General features: G+C 44.1%; 1 protein-coding gene across 1 annotated transcript; it reads left to right on the top strand.

Annotated features, from left to right (window-relative positions):
• The first annotated feature begins 10,053 nt into the window (after positions 1-10,053).
• KRT6A (keratin 6A) lies at positions 10,054-15,343 on the top strand. The gene is made up of 9 exons (XM_086403828.1): positions 10,054-10,663; positions 11,584-11,798; positions 12,141-12,201; positions 12,338-12,433; positions 12,561-12,725; positions 13,171-13,296; positions 14,090-14,310; positions 14,528-14,562; positions 14,674-15,343. Exons 1-9 carry the CDS (start codon positions 10,124-10,126, stop codon positions 14,928-14,930), a joined length of 1,716 nt encoding a protein of 571 aa, XP_086259954.1. The 5' UTR covers positions 10,054-10,123; the 3' UTR covers positions 14,931-15,343.
• The last annotated feature ends 3,167 nt before the right edge of the window (positions 15,344-18,510 follow it).

An 18,510-nucleotide genomic window follows, 5' to 3' on the forward strand; every position in this document is an offset into this window, starting at 1 on the left:
TCCATGACTACTGTGAGATATATTGGGGGCGGGGGGCAACGAGTGGTAAGATCATGTGAAATCGAGGCAAGTCAGTAGTTCTGATAATTACGGTGAGGCATACTTGTTTGCTCTCACTTTGGTGTTCAATGACTTCTTCAAGATTACAGGGGAACCTTGTTTAAACTTAGTGAGATTACCAGTGAGATAATTTGAGCTCCAGTATGGATTAAGGCCATGAAGATTGGCCAACTGGTGTATTTCCGCAGACATTAAAGTCAATTTAGAACCTATGTGGTAGAAGTGCAGAGCCAGTACACATCCCTTTTGATCTTTTTGATGTATAAATTCTTTTTGTAAATTTCAGATTTCCAATTGGATCAAATTGTGTGTGTGTGTGTGTCTGTTTGTTTCCTCCCCGTTTTCAGGTTTATTTCTTTCCTTGCTTCCTCACTCTGATTCTCTTCCTTCCTTCTTTCCTTCCTCCTTCTCTCCTCCCACTTCCCTCTTCCCTCCCTTGCCATGCCCCCTCTCTTTTCTAGGGTTACTAGATTTAGTTATGAGAGGAATTCTTGCTACCCTGCTCATATCTATACATTTCTCCCTTCAGAAGGCCTCAAATCAGTATCATCAGGGTTTGAGACTTTTCCCACAGTTGGTTTAACCGCTTACTTGTGCCACCAGGGTGCCCAATGTATTTTCCTTGGGAAAATACAATTTTGTATATGGGGAAATACAAATACAAGAAGAGGATTTTCTTGGCAACAGAGGCATAGGCAGCAGCAGCAGCAGCAAAGCATTTTGTAGGGTTCTCGTACACTATTTAAGACTTCCCTGGTGGTTCAGATGCTAAAGTGTCTGTCTACAATGTGGGAGACCCGGGTTCGATTCCTGGGTTGGGAAGATCCCCTGGAGAAGGAAATAGCAATCCACTCCAGGACTATTGCCTAGAAAATCCCATGGACAGAGGAGCCTGGTAGGCTACACTCCATGGGGTTGCAAAGAGTCGGACACGACCGAGCAGCATTTTGTAGGGTTCTCATACACTATTTTCCTTTAAGTGTGTGGTCTCAGTATGCTACAGTGTAAGTGCTCTTCCACCCGATGAGTGATCACCTGATAGGATCATATATTGCACAGTCTTTCCCCTGAGTACTTCATAGAATGCGGGCCAATGCCTACTTAAGACACTCAAAAGTCTTCACAGGACAAGAGTCATTCCCTTGAGCTTGGCGTCAGTCATTGTTTATAAAGGAATCAAGACACACAATTCAATATGAGACACACAAATAGGTCTGGGCTGAGACACGTGACACTTTAAGGAGGGCTCCAGTCCCATAATTGTCTCCAAATGACACTGACTGAAGCTTCTGATATAGGTCAGCTAAGTCTATAACAGAGGCCGTGATAGAATTCAGCAAATGTAGCACAAAGCAGAACAGCTCAAGTGCAAGCTTGACAGAAGGTGGCAACACAGCTCAGAGAGCCCACTAGCCAGAATGCAGCAGCTCAGAGTGCACACTGCCATGCTGCAAGCCAAAACAAGAAAGATCCCAGTGATAGCAGTCATCATCTAGACATCTTGCTCACAACACCAATTATTGTGAACACCCTCACTCAAAATGTAGTTCCACTCTTGAGACTGATGACTTCACACACATACACACAGATGATATGAAAATGACATTACTCACATAACAGGGTGTTCTGAAAAGAGCAGGGCAGGCTTCCCAAGTGCGTTCACTATTGTTTAAAAGAGACCAGAGTGGGTTTTTTATGGTGATTAGGGATGGGGCCAGGCCAAGGAACCCCGCACATACTTCGAAATTTCTACTAGTTATAAAGAAGGGATCACCCGGGCTTTCTTACCAGTTTTCTCAGGTGTAGGTAGAAGGGGAAGGGCAATGGGTGGGGCTTAGAAGCTGTCAACATTCATCAGAGTAGAAAGAATGAAATTGTACAATATACGTTCATATCAAAAATATAAATAAATCAGAAATGAATAGCGGATAACTGGCTATACCCCCAATACAAAATAAAAAATTTAAAGGGTGAAAAAAATTAAAACCTTCTGCTCTGCAAAAGATATTGTCAAGAGAATGAGAAATCAAGCCACAAACTAGGAGAAAGTATCTGCAAAATATATATCCTTTAAAAAAGACTGTTATCTGAAATATAAAGAGCTCTTGAAACTCAACAATAAGAAAACTAATAACCCAATTAGAAAACAGGCTAAAGATCTTAGCAGATACTTCACCAAAGAAAATATACAGATGGCACATAAGCATATGAAAAAAAATGCTCACATCATTTTCATTAGGGAAATTCAAGTTAAAGTTATGACATACTACTTCACACCACTAGAATGGTAAAAATGCAAAACTCTGAGAATACCAAATGCTGTCCAGAACGTAGAATGAGAACTCTCATTCACTGTTGGCCAGAATGCAAAATGATACAGCCACATTGGAGTCAATTTGGGCATTTCTTAAAAAACATACTCTTACCGTGCACCCCAGCAGTTGCACAAATTAGTATTTATCCAAGTGAGCTGAAGTTTTGTTCACACGAAAACCGGTTATGTGATGTTTATAGCAGTATAGATTCATTAACTGTAAAAAATGTACCACTCTGGTGTGGGATGTTGATGGTGGGGAATGCATGTGAAGGGTCAGGGAACCTGTACTTTAAGCTCAATTTTGCTGTGAACCTAAAACAGCTCTAAAAATTGAAGTGTATTTTAAAAATGATTCAATCATTTTAGAAAACACAGACATTTACTTGTGTGTAAGTGTGTGTGTGAGAGAGAGGAATGGAATTTACTACAGTTCTGGTTATGTACGCACACCGTGTGCCTGGCTGGACTGGTTGCGCATTTCCTGCTGATGCAACTATATTCCCAAGCATTTATTTAAGCAAAATGAAAACATACGTCAACACAAAAACTCACAAGTATGCTTACAACTGTTTTATGGAAGGAAACTTCAAACTGGAAATATTTTAGGAAGCCATCAGTCAAAATGGGTAAAGAAACTGTGGTTTGTTCATACAGTGGTACTTCACTCAGTAATAAAAAAGGATGAACTACCAATATTCACAGCCATCTGGATGAATCTCAAAAACATTTTGCTGACTGAAAAAATCTAGACACACAAATATATACATGTATATTTATAAATATGTACGTATAGGCTGTATGATTCCATTTATATAAAATTCTAAAATAAATTAATTCAAGGTATAAACATCAACACAGTGATTGTTTAGGGGCAGTGGGCTTAAAGAGAAAGAGCACAAAAGAATTTTCTGGAGAAATGGAGATGTTATATATCTTGATATTGTGTGGATACTGAAGTGTGCAAATTTGTCAAAATTGATTGAATGCTACACTTGAGATCTGTGCTTTTCACTCTATATAAATTATACCTCAAGAAACAAAAAAAAGTTAAGACAAAGAATATTTCATGTTTCAAGTTTCTAAAGGGGAAATGGGAAAGAAAAAAGTAAATTGGGAATGGAATCTAGATTAGCCAAATCAACAGTTTCTGCCACAGATTCAAACTTTTCTAGCCATCTTAAGCGCTCTTCTGGGCCTATCAGAAAAACCCAAGGTATTTTCAGGGAGTGGCTGAGGGAAGAGCAGAGGAAAGGAGGTTAAATGTATCAGATCCCCCTGAGGCCTCCTGTGCAATGTTAGGTGTGCAGACTTGTGTCGGAATATCAATGATCTGTCACTAATTCCAACCCCAGGCCTAAAATGAGATTATAAAGGATTAACAAATGGAAGTAGCCACTGAATGCCAAGAAATCTTGGAAGAGATGGAGGCGTGTTTGCTTTCTAGGACATTCAGATGATTTTGAGATGAATTTTTTTTGGGGGGGCGGGGGAAAGAATTACTCCAGATCATCCTGAATTGGTAGGAGGAATTATCCAGCACATTCATAATTAATCAATATTTTCTCTTTACTAAAATGAAGGGAGTTTAATCAGAAGACAGAGGTAGTAAGACATCAGGCATAAGGCGGCATCTCATCTGATCATGTTACTTGAGTCAAATACTCGGTGTGTCTTATTAAAGTGTTGGAGTATTTTCGCCCAACTATACTTTTCTTTTAATAACACAGTATAGTGAGGTGGCTGCTGCAGAAGTGAGGAGGTGAAAACCAGGAGCTCAAAGAGGAAATAAGAAGGGAGACAGGGATGCTAGGCAGGCAGTGGAGAGAGAAAGAAACGAGTCCACTGGGAGTTCTTGGACACTTTCTTGGTCCCCCTTGGAGCCCTGGTTTGACTGCCTTTAACCCCTGTTCTTACTGAGAACTGAGGACACATGATGAAGGAGCATCTGGCTCCTTGTCCTCTCTCCATGCTTTTTTTTGCTGCTTATCCTACCCATGCTCCACACTAGCCCTGGAGTTCAGCCTGTTCTCTCCCCATCCTTACAGCTTCTCTAAAACACTTCTCACCTCTCGCATCGCTATTGCCTCAGAGCATCAAAATGCCTCACTCACAAGATATCCATTGCTCTTCCTCCAGCTAGTTTTCCCACATTGATTAGGAAAGCCAGGGGTTGTCTCTTCATCCAAATACGCCCTTCAGTCCCAGCCCAATGATGTACTTATCCGTGACTTACACTTTCAAGTACAAATACCTACCCAATACCAGTATAGGGTATTGTATAGGGCGAGTTGAAAAGAAATGGACACTTTAAAAAATGTATAACTCAGTAACTAGGTTTTATAAGAACATGTACTAAAATCAGTTGAAGGGAATAATCAGGTTTTTTTTTTTCTTTCTATAACTGTACAAACACTCAATTTGTGTCCCTCAGGGCACACGACATGCCCCAATTCTGTAAGCTAATATCACACCCCAATTTATTCCAGACCTTTTGCTGCATATTGCTTCTGGTTGTTGAAATGGCAGCCACAATGCTTCCCTTCATCTCCTCCAGGCTATGAAGAAGAGGTTGGAAAAATACAAGGTTCTTGACTTATCCCACTGGAAGTCACGTGGAATGACATCTCGGGATTTGGGATCAATACTTTGAACTAAGCAATCCACTGAGCATGGTGGAGGTGTTTTCCATCATCTCTGGACCCCCAGATCAACCTATGGTTGAGCCCCATCCTGCTGGAAGAAGGAGTTGACAGAAACTATCTGCAGCCGTGGATAAAGCCACGGAGATAATCATATCCAGATATGTGACCTTTCACTGCGTTCTCTGCCAAATATGGGTGGTCTGTCAGTGTGAAAATTGAGAAGGGGGACATTCTACCATACATGTTCATAAACAGCCTGGTTACTAAGTAATATAATTTTGAAAGTTTCAGTATTTTCTGAACCGCTCTGTAAATCATAGAAGGCTGCACTTTCCACTCCAACTTTGGTGCTGAGACAGGCTGGGACCTGGGACCCTTTGTTTGCACCTGGACAAACAGCTTCCATGGCAACAAAATACAAAGAAACTAAAAGAGATTAAAAATAACTGTGCACATTGGCAGTTGAGGTAAATTATGAACAACTAGATACAAAAAAGACCAAAACACACCCCAACTGCCACTTCTGAAAACCTAGAGCAAAAGCAGAGTGTGCGTGCTCTCTGCACACAACATCACCAGTGGCGGGGGAGGCAAACCACCCAAGCCACCCCTCCAGCCGGACCCCTGGACACACCCCTTCTCTCACCCCCTTTAAGGAACCAGCTGGCCCCTGGGTTAACAAGGAAACCTATTACTTGTTTTCACTCTCCCCTGCTGCAGTAGGAGCCCCAGGAAAGCTTTGCCTGAATTTCTTGTCTGACCTCTGATCAGTTTCTACTGATTAAGAAGGCCAAGAACCCTGATCAGCAACAGAGCTCCTGTCCCCATCCTTCACACATATGGCTGCATGTTTTTCTCTTTCGATGGGTGCTCCCCAGGGACAGGATTATGTCTGGGATTCCCTTGGAAAGACATCATCCCACATTGGGGTTTGTAGCATTAGGATCAGGAATCCTACTCTGGAGTTTGCAGGATTAGGGACTTAGTCTTGAGTTTTTGATGGAATGTGACAATGGCCCGTTCCTCCTTCTCATATGTCAGCTCCACCCAGGGAGGCAGAAAGACAAAGCAAATCTTCTTGATGCAGACTTGCCATGGGCTCAGGCGTCAGGGGATCCCTCTTGCCTTTCTCCATGCTGGGAAAAAAATGCAAAGAGTACACACAGGTTAATCCCTGGACCATAGAACAAAAGCCTTCCTCATTCCATGGCCATCAAAGACAGCACCAGCCTGCATAGAGGCTCCCTGGGCACAGAGTAGAGCCTGGACTTGGCAGCCTGCTGGGGAGGAGGCTGGCTATTGTCAGAGTTACTCACGCTGCTTTGCTTTAGTTTCTCTCACATAGCTGCCTGAACGATCACTCTTTGTTTTAATCTTATTATGACGGTCTGGCTTCCCCACCCTGCTCCTCTGGGAAACTATAACTCCCTTAGGCTCCATTATGGGACATGATTCAGGATCACTGAAGAGATTTCATCTGGGAAGTCAATTCTCTAACCATCCAGTGGGTTCCCACTGCCTATGAATACAACCCTCTCCTGGGCACTAAAGCAGGGGAAGAGCGCAGAGGACCAGACTCGGGAAGTGGAAAGAGGTACAGTTTAGTCCAGGAGGCAGTCTGTGAATGGTTAGGGGACACAGCACACCTCCCACACCCAAAGAGAGAAAATCAGGGGCAAATGAACCAAGCTCAGACTTGACCTTATAAGGGTGGTGGGACTGGGAAAAGAAGGACAGGAATGGATCTGTCACAGGGTCTTTCCTCTCTGACTCCGCTCTCCACTGAATTTCTTGTCTGGCCTCTGATCAGTTTCTACTGATTAAGAAGGCCACCTCCACTGTCTCTGGAGCCCTCATCATCTCTCATGAGTCCTGTCAGCAGACCTCACTGAGGGTCAGGGTCCCTGGAATTGGTTCCCAGGACATCATTCCCTGGAAGGTGGTGATGGAGATTTGGGGGAAAAAAGACTTTATATATGTAGTCTTATATATATATATATTAGAACATATATATATAGACAGAGTATATATTAGAGCATGCTGCTGCTGCTGCTGCTAAGTCGCTTCAGTCATGTCCGACTCTGTGCGACCCCATAGACAGCAGCCCACCAGGCTCCCCCGTCCCTGGGATTCTCCAGGCAAGAACACTGGAGTGGGTTGCCATTTCCTTCTCCAATATTAGAGCATATGTATGTTCTAATATAGTAATCTAATATAGTATAATAGAATATATATATCATATTAGAGAATATATATATATATATATATATGACTTATACATCTACCGGCAGGAGACATACTTGTGTCAGAAAATGAAAGAAACACTATGCTTTACATTGCTGGTGCTGTCTAGTACACAGGCCAAACCGCATTGGATAATACGTTGCAGTTAAATCATCCTCTGAGAGGCCCCTTACTAATATGGCACAGACCAGCAATGCTGGTTGCATTTCCTCCCCCTTCATAGACAAGTACAGGCTTCTCCTGTGTTCAGTTCTTGAAGTGAATGTGAGGTTTCTTCTGCAACTGAATTATATACTTCATTTGAGAGTGAGACACACAGTCCTAAAAGAGGAACAGATCTGATCACCTATGCCGGTTGATAGAAGCCTGTTCCGGTGTGCACAGCCCAGACAAGGACCCAGCAGAGGGTGGTGCAGGGGAACTTGACTCCACAGGAAGGAGAGGGCAGCCTGCCAGACTTCTTTCAAGGACTTGGATTCTCCCTCCCTCTGACCACCGGTTTTCTTCCAGCCCCTTGGGCAGGGAGCCTCATCTGCTCTGGAGTAGGACTCTCCTCTGACTGCTGCAGTGAGTGCCAGCAAGCTTGCAAATCATATTTCTGATCTCATGCCTCTGCATAGCCTCTGGCAACACTCAGCAAACTTTTACCTGTGGCTTTTGGTCCTTACTAATGTGGTACAAACCGGCAATGCTGGTTGCATTTTCTTCCCCTTCATAGACACTTACACATTGCTTCTGTGTTCAGTTCTTAAAGCTTCTTGTGGATTCCTGAACACACGAAGCTTCTTCATACTTCCATTATAATGACGATATTAGCTCATCTTCGTTGAGAACTTATGCACGCACAGAGTGCAGAGACCTTTACATGAATTATTTCACATAATCCTCACAGCACTGTGAGATAGGTACTATTTTCATCCCCAGTTTACAGCTCTAAAAATGAGTAATTTGCATAAAGATGCACACGAGCCTGTGAGCCTAAGTACCTTGCTTGTCTCAAGAGCTCTTGCTCTTAGCCAGGGGTTGGCAAATTTTTCTTTAAAGGGCCATCTAATAAATCTTTTAAGTTTTGCTGGTCACACACCATTCTGTTGCAACCACTACTCAACTCTCCTATTACAATGTGAAAGCAGAAACAGACATGGGACATTGACATAGACACAGGGCATTGGAAAAACAGGATGTCGCTCCAACTTGACTTGCTAGCCCTTCCTACCCATCCCGGCCTCATTCATGTCAAGCTTAAAGACTTTATCTCAAGAAAGTAGCTCAGAAAACCATGCCATGGGAAGGAAAACTTCTTTCTCAGAATTGGGTGGAAGAATACTTCTTGGTAAGGCATTGTGCAACCAGGGTGGAGGAAGAGGAGCTGCTTCCATGGCCTTGAGAAGGTATCTCTTTCCTGCCAGATGCCGAATAAGCACTTCTTTACGTAGGGAATGCCCTGCTCCCCTGGAAACTGCCTCCATAACACTGGAGAGATTGAATTGCTTATAAAATAGTCACAAGAGCTTTTCTCAGGCTCATCTCAGTGTGGGAGTTTGTCTTTCCTCCTCTGGCTGTCCATTTAATCAAATAGTCTTATAAAGCACCCTGTCTACAATTGCTCTCAATACTCCTCCATAGTGCTTAATTTATGGACTAAAACAATCAATCTCCTTCCCCCTTAAACCAAGCACCATGATCACTTGGCAGCCTTCCCTCCCTCTAAGAATGTGTCTGGAGATTTAAGATTTCAAGCACTGAGATTAGGAATATAAATTTGAAAGTTACTTGTGACATCATCACACCTGTAAAGACACATTTTTATGATTCACTGTTTCTATATGCCCCTCAACTTTCTGTACACACCCCATTAAGGTGTCTGATCTTGACTCCTAAGAAATGTCAGAATCTATGAGAATATAAATTCAGTGAATTCCCTTAATGATTTTTGTCCTACTCATTTTAGATTCTCAAAATTAAGTTCTAAGTGAACATTCCAAAAAACTGGAGAAAAGGGTGGCTATGAATTCCATTTGGTAGGAAAAAAAAAATGTCCACAGTCACCACCTCAATGGGAAAGCAAACACTGGGGAGGAAGGTGCAGGCATGGCTAGAAACCATGAGAAGTCAGCTTTTTGGGCAGAGTGGACTTGGGTGATCTCTTATCCTATATCATGAAACTGCCAATTCCACACAAGACAAGCTTGTTCTTATGCTGTAAAAACTCATCTCCTTTGTCCCTCTTGCCTTTCAAAGGAGTGTCATGTCCCCAGAGTAGCCCCCAATTCCCAGGCCAGGCCACCAGGAAGGCAATCAGGAGATCCAGAAGGACATGTTCAAACATGGCCCAAAACCACCGCAAGCCACTTCTTGCTCAGACCACAGGGCAAATGCCTATTAACCCTCAGAGACAGTTCAACCTTATGGGAAGGGTGGTGTGAGTGGAGAAGAAAACTTGTGTGGGAAGGGGGCAAGAGAAGAGTGTCTGAGTAAGCAGAAGGAGGGGACAATTATCACAGATCAGCTCCTTGTCTCCTTTGTTTGAGAACATGACTAACCCATGACTTCAGTGAATTTACATCCAGTGGTATTGTGTTGGGATCAAGTCAAGGCTAGAAGCCAGAAGAATTTCTCCATGACTAAAGGAAACCAAAGAAGCAATATTCATACTTCATACCTTTCTAGAGGCAGGGGGTGATCTCACTATTTGTAAAGCCCAGCCCTTCCTAATCTGCAGGCTCACCTTCCAGGACTGAGCCCGGCCCATTTTTTCCATATATAAGCTGCTGCCGGGAAGCTCCTCTCATAGATCTGCTCCTTTCAGCTCTGCTTTCCACCTCTCACACCCTTCTCAACCTATTCTTCTTCAGGAACCATGTCTTACAAATCCACTGTGAAGACCCAAAGCATCAGCCGTAAAGGCTTCAGTGCCGGCTCAGCCAGAGTCCCTGGGGTGTGCCGCTCTGGCTTCAGCAGCGTGTCCCTGTCCCGCTCCAGGGGCAGTGGTGGCCTCGCTGGAGTGTGTGGAGGAGCTGGCTTTGGCAGCCGCAGCCTCTATGGCCTGGGGGGCTCCAAGAGGATCTCCATCGCAGGGGGCAGCTGTGCCATCGGTGGTGGCTATGGCGGCAGAATTGGAGTTGGCTATGGCTTCGGAGGTGGAGCCGGGAGTGGATTTGGTTTTGGTGCTGGGGCTGGTAGTGGCTTTGGGCTCGGTGGTGGAGCTGGCTTCGGAGGTGGCTTCGGTGGTCCTGGCTTCCCTGTGTGCCCCCCTGGAGGCATCCAAGAGGTCACCGTCAACCAGAGTCTCCTGACTCCCCTCAACCTGCAAATCGACCCCACCATCCAGCGGGTGAGGACTGAGGAGCGGGAGCAGATCAAGACCCTCAACAACAAGTTTGCCTCCTTCATCGACAAGGTGAGCTGGGAGCATCTGCCCCAATGGGGATTGCAGAGTGCCCAAGAGAGACCCAACCAATGTCTTACCAGAGGGAGCCTTGGGATTTTCAAGAGAGAGGGGACTCAGGCTAGCTCTCCACTGGGATGCAGGGCAGGACCACATCATGTGGACCACAGGCAGAAGGTGATGGTAACCATTTACAATTACTGATCTCTTAAATGTCTTCCATAATTGTGAGGGAAGCATTCACAATTCTTGATAACCCTGAAGCAAAGAAATGAAATGAAAGAATGGAATGAGTTAGCTTGATCTGTTGAACAGTATAAGAAATAAAAAAGGGAATTACAGTGGGAAAATGTACTTCAGCCTTAGTTGAGCTGGTGGGTGTAGGGGCAGAAGGAAAGAAAATTTTTAAAAAATAGAAATTTCGGGGGAAAAAAGACTCAAAAATATGTGAATATCCATAGAAATACTCAACTTGTAGAACCAGATCATAAGCACTAAGAGAGTTTATTTTAGAGGGACTCATACTCTAAATAGGAAACAGGATTAAATCCAATTATTAATAGGATTGGAATTTAATCATTAGATTATAGACATTTTAACATCTCTTTAACTGAAATATGCTCTTTAAAAACCTCTGTGCAATATATGAGAGAAATACGAGTTTTAAATTACATTTGTGATTGTGCTTATCAAAAGGAAGAACAGAAAGGTGAAAAGTCACTGACAGACGTCTCTGGAATAGAGAGGGAGGGAACATCTGACAGCTCACTGGGGAAACTCAGCCATGAGACCTGTGTGGTGTGAAGCTAAAAAGTCAGGGGAGCAGAACTGTCAGCCTCTGTACAGGCTCTGGAGCAGCCTAGCACCACCGAGACCACCAGATCAGCCTGGGGACTTGTCAACTCACAGATAACCATCTTGTTTCCCTGCAGGTCCGATTCCTGGAGCAGCAGAACAAGGTCCTGGACACCAAGTGGACCTTGCTGCAGGAGCAGGGCACCAAGACCGTGAGGCAGAACCTGGAGCCTTTGTTCGAGCAGTATATCAACAACCTCAGGAGACAGCTGGATAGTATCCTTGGGGAGAGAGGCCGCCTGGACTCGGAGCTCAGGGGGATGCAGGACACGGTGGAGGACTTCAAGAACAAGTGAGTGACAGGAGACAGAAAGGCTCAGTTTCCTGAAGCCCACATTTCAAGCTAATTATATGATCAGGTTCAAATGAGGGCATGATCTTAGTAAAACATGTCCATGAAAATGAAACCACAATTCTTACCTAAACACAAACTCTGGAAAACATAAGGACCATGCAGGTAGATGGGGAGAGTAATGGGGTAAATAATATAGTGACCACAAAATTCACCTTTGAAGCTTACTGGCAGGAAAGTCCCATTTGCATATATCCATTCTGGGAAGTTGAAATTCCAAGCTGCTTTTTCTGTATCATCTTCACCCCTGACTCAATTAGATTTTATCCTTTCTAATTCCAGATATGAAGATGAAATCAACAAGCGCACAGTAGCAGAGAATGAATTTGTGAATCTGAAGAAGGTGAGATGAGTCAGATCAGGCATTCTGGTTTCTTTGCTGAAGGGGAAGACTGAGAAAAGTGTGTCAGGGAGACTAAAAGAGGAGCAGACTGGGCAGGAGGGCTCATCTGATCTCAGCCTGTTGGCTTCTTCCCTAGGATGTAGATGCTGCTTACATGAACAAGGTTGAACTACAGGCCAAGGTAGACGCTCTCACAGATGAGATCAACTTCCTAAGAACCTTCTATGACGCAGTAAGCATCTTTTCACATTCTGCTTTATTGATTACACTGAGATTTGCAAAGGGTGGAAAATCTCTGGCTGGGTATACCTCTCTAAACATCATGACCAAAGATGATCGGATGATCTCTTGTTCTGCAGGAACTGGCTCAGATGCAAACCCACATCTCAGACACTTCTGTGGTCCTCTCCATGGACAACAACCGCAACCTGGACCTGGACAGCATCATTGCTGAAGTCAAAGCCCAATATGAGGAGATCGCTCAGAGGAGCCGGGCTGAGGCTGAGTCCTGGTACCAGTCCAAGGTGAGTGGTGAGGTGGCAGCTGATGAATCCCTGTGCCTCCTCTGTGAACATCAATGAGGCTGTAGACTTCAGTGGGGAAACTACAACTAAGAAGTGGGGGCCTCTCAGGGTAGACCTTTTGGGTAATTATGCCCGAGTCTCGTAGGTCAAAGACCCAAATGTAGGACAAAAGCTACTGTAGATAAAGGCAGAGTGATCTTTGCTTTAGATTTACCCTGATGCTGGTTCTCAGCAAGAGTACAGAACATTGCTTGTCCTGAAGAGAACCAGTCAGTCAGTGGCACTACCAAGGACAGTATGTGATGGGTACACAGTGTCAATGACCTAGTAACACCAATTTTCATACAATGTCTTGTGGAGAAACCATTAGTTTTGATTTGAGAAAACCTTGATTAGTGTCCTGGGAAGCCCATGGACAGCCCCCTCGTCTCCCTCTGGTTTACAGTACGAGGAGCTGCAGGTGACGGCGGGCAGACACGGGGATGACCTGCGCAACACCAAGCAGGAGATCTCTGAGATCAACCGCGTGATCCAGAGGCTGAGATCTGAGATTGACCACGTCAAGAAGCAGGTACGGAGGGGTCCACAGAGCAGAAAAGCATAGTTTCCTTCCTAGACCATCAGGTATCATCAACCATCATGTGGGAAATTTCTGGGCATCATGAGGGAAAAACAAGAAGAGCTCCCTCAGGTTAGAGATACGGAGCCCAGCTTACAAGCAGGAAACAAACTCAGGACAGACCAATTCCCACTGGTCAATGGGACAAAGATACAGTCTAGAGGCATTAAAATGAGATCCTGAAAGGGGAATGATTGATTTGGGAATACAAGACACATGTAGGCAAGGAAATTTTCAGGTCAGAAAGTGTGAAGAAGACTGCTGCAAATATGCTCAGATTCAACATGAAAAAGAAGCTGAGAAAAGGCACAGGACAAATGAGGGTTACCCAAGACTGTAAAGTGGAAGGAAGGCAAGGTCTCAAGAGTTTGAGATGAAATCGTCTTCTCAGTGAGAATGTTTGTGGTTTTGTACAAGTTATTATACATCCAAATAAACTTACCTAAACTGTCAACATTCAAAACAGAGCAGTAGTTCCATTTCTTTCCATGTCCTCTGGCTTTATTCTGCTGTGGCATCTCCCAACCCCATCCTCACTGATATGGTTAACACAGAGGGAAATAGGTTTTTATTAGGGACACTGAGACTAGTTAAGGTTTGTAGTTTGAAGAAAGATTGGACAACGAATCAAACCTCCTTTTCCACGAGATCTGGGCTCTAGAGCTCTTCCTCACTGGGAAAGTAGAACTATGTTTCCTCTCCCCTGGAGTCCAGATTCAGGTTCCTCTGCCCTCCTCTCCTCTAGTGTGCCAGCCTGCAATCTGCCATCGCCGACGCCGAGCAGCGTGGGGAGCTGGCCCTCAAGGATGCCAGGAGCAAGCTGGCTGACCTGGAGGACGCCCTGCAGAAGGCCAAGCAGGACATGGCCCGGCTGCTGAAGGAGTATCAGGAGCTCATGAATGTCAAGCTGGCCCTGGACGTGGAGATTGCCACCTACAGAAAGCTGCTGGAAGGCGAGGAGTGCAGGTGAGTAACTCACACAGCCTCCGCAATCATCTGGCTCCATCTCCAAGAAGTCCTGCCAATGAGCCCAAGTGGAAGGCGCTCTAGCGGTGGTCATAGTGCTACTCCCAGGAGAGCACTGAGAAGGCAGGGTCCAGGGGACTCTCCTCACACGGAGGTTTCCCATGCGGGGCCAGCTGTGGCTCTGGGTCTCATCGTGGCTGTGTCTTCTCTCTCCTAGGCTGAGTGGGGAAGGCGTTGGACAAGTCAACATCTGTAAGTACCTTCACCTGCCCCCATCCCTTGCCCTTGTGTCCCTCTGACTGGACTCTGTGTGGCAGAGTGAGCTCACCATCTTGTCCTGACCTTGTCCCTTTGCCTCCACAGCTGTGGTGCAGTCCACTGTCTCTGGTGGCTATGGTGGTGCTGGTGGCTATGGTGGTGCCAGTGGTCTCGGCAGTGGCTTAGGCGTGAGTGGAGGAAGTGGCTACTCCTACAGCAGCGGTCACAGCCTTGGAGGTGGCTTCAGTTCTGGCAGTGGCAGAGCCATAGGATGTGGCTTCGGCTCCTCTGGGGGCAGCAGTTCCACCATCAAATACACCACCACCACCTCCTCCTCCAGCAGGAAGGGCTACAAGCACTGAAGTCCTGTCATGGGCTCAAGCTCCCACAATGTCTCAGGCTCCCTCTCCAGTTTCACCGCCCTCTCCTCCAATTATTTCCTCTCTTCTGCTCCCTTCTTCTCTTACTCCTTGAGTTAGAACTGAAGTTACTTAGTGCCCTTATCTTCTCTCTCCCAAAACCTGTTACCCATGAGGTTCCCTTGTTCAGCATTGGAAGGTCACTTCTTGAGTCCTACTCCATAACAGGGCAATCCCACTTGCTTTCCACTGGCCCAGGAGATCCCATCTCAGAGGTGTTATGTTCCTCCCTTGCAGTGATTACTAAAGTACAAGTGACTGGTTCTTTGATGTACAGGGTTTGTATCCCTGTGGTGCTTCCTCTGCTCTTTTCTCTTTTAGCAACTTGTATTGCTAAATAAAGCAGATTTATAATATAATGTGTGGTTTCGTATAGCCTTTCTTTGTCACCAGTGGTTCTTGAGGTTTTCATCTGATAAATGCCTTCTTGGGAATGAAGCATATGCCCAGTCCCCATGTGCTTCACTCTCCTTGTTTAGATAAATTCAAGAAACAGCAGTTTAGCATCCTGATGCTCAGCAGTCCTCCCACAACACTTTGGCATGCGGAGTGGAAAGGATCTGGTTCCATCATCATAGTAAAGTCTGGTTTTACTGCTTGGATCAGGTCTCAGCAGTTTAGTTTCTCTGACTTGTCTTCGTGATTCTACCTCCTTCTGCACCTGTTGTCATTCATCAACCTCAGAGAATCATATTACAGTTTAATTAGATCAGAAGAACACTGACTAGAGGGTAAGATGTTTGATATATTCTAAAATGCCTCATGACCAAGAAACTGTGCCTGACAACATGTATCAGGAGTAATTCAAATGCCCACATTCCTCAATTGAAAGTATGCTTCTAGCAGTGTATCCTGAGGAAACAGTACAAATACAAGAACTTGTACTTCTGGGGTATGAATCCCAATAAACTTTCTTCCAGGAAATATTGGAAACACTGGTTAATTTCAGGATCCACAGACTCAGAAACAAAATACAAGTGCCAATTTTTTGAAGGGTGGAGACAAAATAGGAATGGGAAGGCCTTTTTCCTCACCCCAAAAGCCTCTCACAGAGACTCAAAGAAGTCGAGTCTTTGCTGCTCCAAAGACATGGTCTTGAAACCTCTCTCAGCTGTGTCTTGGCTTCCTTTGACTGCTATGAATGGGAAAGGAAATGTCAGGATACAGTGCAAGGTAGATCAGTCATCTTCTTCCTGAGAGCCAGTCACTGTTTTGTCCATGTCCCTAATTCCAGGTTTATACCTCTGGAGAATTCCACCTAATACCTTTAGGAATTAAAGTTCCCTTCTGAGGAATCAAGAAGATACAGGAGATTCTAGAAATCAAGGAGATTCTAGGAATGGGGTGAAAGATATACTAAAAGATGATCTTGGAGCATCCTTTAGTGCCAAAAAGTGAAGAAATAGTAAAAAAAAAAAAAGACACTGTAAGAACTCTTAGTAGCCAAAGTGGAACAACTTGAGCTATAAATAAATAGATAGAACATAATGCATTGGAATAAAACACAAATTGTGAAATAATTATTCGTGGAAACTACTGATGTGAATGTGGTTGACTAAATTAATTAATAAGGGATGATTGTCAAGTCTCAGGCAAAAGAATTTCCTTTAATTACGTATGTGGTTCCCATTCAAAGAAGGAGTGAACAAGTACTCCCTGCTGTGTGGGCTGGGCACAATGAACTCCTTCCAAAGAGTACAGTCTAAAAATGGGGGCAGAGAGTGACTTTACTGCAGAGAAATTAATCAAACACTTCCTCGGCCAGGTGATCAAGGCTAATACCAACAGTAATAAGTTTTTTTCATAGCATATATCCTGATATGATGTGATGAGAAGTGCAGGACACCTCTGTGGTCTTCCTCCCAAACACCGTAACTCTGGTATATTCATGAGACAACATCAGAAAAATCTCAATTTTGGACATCTACAAAACACCTGGGCAGAGTTCCTCAAAGCTTTCTAGGTTGTGAAGACAAGAAAAATCTAACAAAGTGTGTTACACAAAGAGGGTCTAAGGAGACATGTGACTAAATGAAAAGTAGCTATTATGAAAAACACTTAAGCTATGGGGCTCAAGGTATTATCTGTATTTTTTACTAAACTAATTTTCACACAAAATCATAAAGCAAGAAAGGTAGAGAAAGAGTCACAAAGAAACAGAAAGATAGTTGGAGGGACAGAGATGCAGAGAAATTATTGAATGACTTATGTAAAAATAATATTGATAATCTCGTGTTGATTTAACTTCATTACTGTATTTTTTTAAGTTGTGTACTTTCTAAATTTTCTGATGTTGAAACTTGTTATTTCAAAAAAGAAAGTGTATCCCCCACGATGTCCTCATTCTACGACATCTGAAATTAAATGTGGTTACACTTTCCGGTATTAAGGAAGAAAAGATTCAATCTCTTGATTAAGGTGCATGAGATTAAAACTTTCAGACTGATTTCTTTTGCCCATTGAGGACTGAATAAGAAGAAACATTTCTTTTGAAAGAGCAAAGACTTGTTTTTGAAGCAAGGAAGGAATCAGTAGTACCAAAAGTGGTTAGATACCGGATTTGACTCCTAAGGAGGCTAGCCAATTGCCTCCTTCAATATCAGGTCTGTACACCTGAAAAATACAGAAAGTACATCTTTTAAATAACAACCTTAAATAGAAGAATTTTTTCCAGTTAGAAGCTATATCCAAAATTCATCTTATCTGAATCCTCTGTGATCCAGGATGGTCACTTGCAAGCCATACAAGGTAGATTCTAGCTATGTTGGCTAGAATCCCCAGGACAGATTAATGAATGACATCACAGCTCATGGTGGGGGCAGAGGGTTCAGCACAGCAAGAGGAGGGAACATTTCTGCAGGTCCCGATTGCCCTGCCTGCTGCATGCACCAGGAGGCATCCCTATGGATTCCCATGACAGCTAACTCTTCATTATACTTGGCCTTGAGAAAACCTAACAGTAGACCTCAGGATGAGAGGAAAAAGGTGTTAAAGAGTCCATCCCTGACAGCAGCTGGATCCCTTGGACCATGACTTTCTCTGGACCATCCTTTCTCTTCAAGGCTGTCACGTGCTGGGCTCCAAGAGTATTCCTTTAGCACTAGAAAGTGAGTAGGGCAGGAAAACCATCCTCTCTGGGTCTTGGAGGCTGGTCCACTCAGATGTGCTATTTCCCAGCACTCTTACTGTCCCCAGACTCCACATGTAACTACAGAGCCCCTTCGTGAGCCCCGCTGCCATCTGTATCTGTACTCTCTCGCTTAAGAAACTGTTCTCCATCAAAGTGAGTAATGGAAGACCTTTCTTTCCTGCTTCTGTTCGCAACTGCAAAGCTAGAGTTTATCTGGATTCTCATGAGTTTCCCTTCATCCCCATTTTCTGTCTCTCCATTCCTCTTGCCTAGTCTGATTTTCTTCATAGCACATGGAGAGTGTAACCACAAAGAAATTAGAAATTGCATTTAGTAGACCTTTCTTTTGTCCTAATATTAGTACTGTGATAGTACTAATGTGATTGCTACTGT

The sequence above is a fragment of the Bos grunniens genome, chromosome 5 (genome assembly GCF_055505025.1).
Source record: "Bos grunniens cultivar Pamir isolate PY7600 chromosome 5, Bosgru_T2T1.0, whole genome shotgun sequence".
Classification (NCBI taxonomy): domain Eukaryota; kingdom Metazoa; phylum Chordata; class Mammalia; order Artiodactyla; family Bovidae; genus Bos; species Bos grunniens.

Coding starts and splice junctions, on each gene's coding strand:
- KRT6A (XM_086403828.1), top strand. CDS start 10,124: ATGTCTTACAAATCCACTGTGAAGACCCAAAGCATCAGCCGTAAAGGC. Junction 11,799..12,140: donor GTGGAGGACTTCAAGAACAA/GTGAGTGACAGG, acceptor TTCTAATTCCAG/ATATGAAGATGAAATCAACA. Junction 12,202..12,337: donor AATTTGTGAATCTGAAGAAG/GTGAGATGAGTC, acceptor CTTCTTCCCTAG/GATGTAGATGCTGCTTACAT.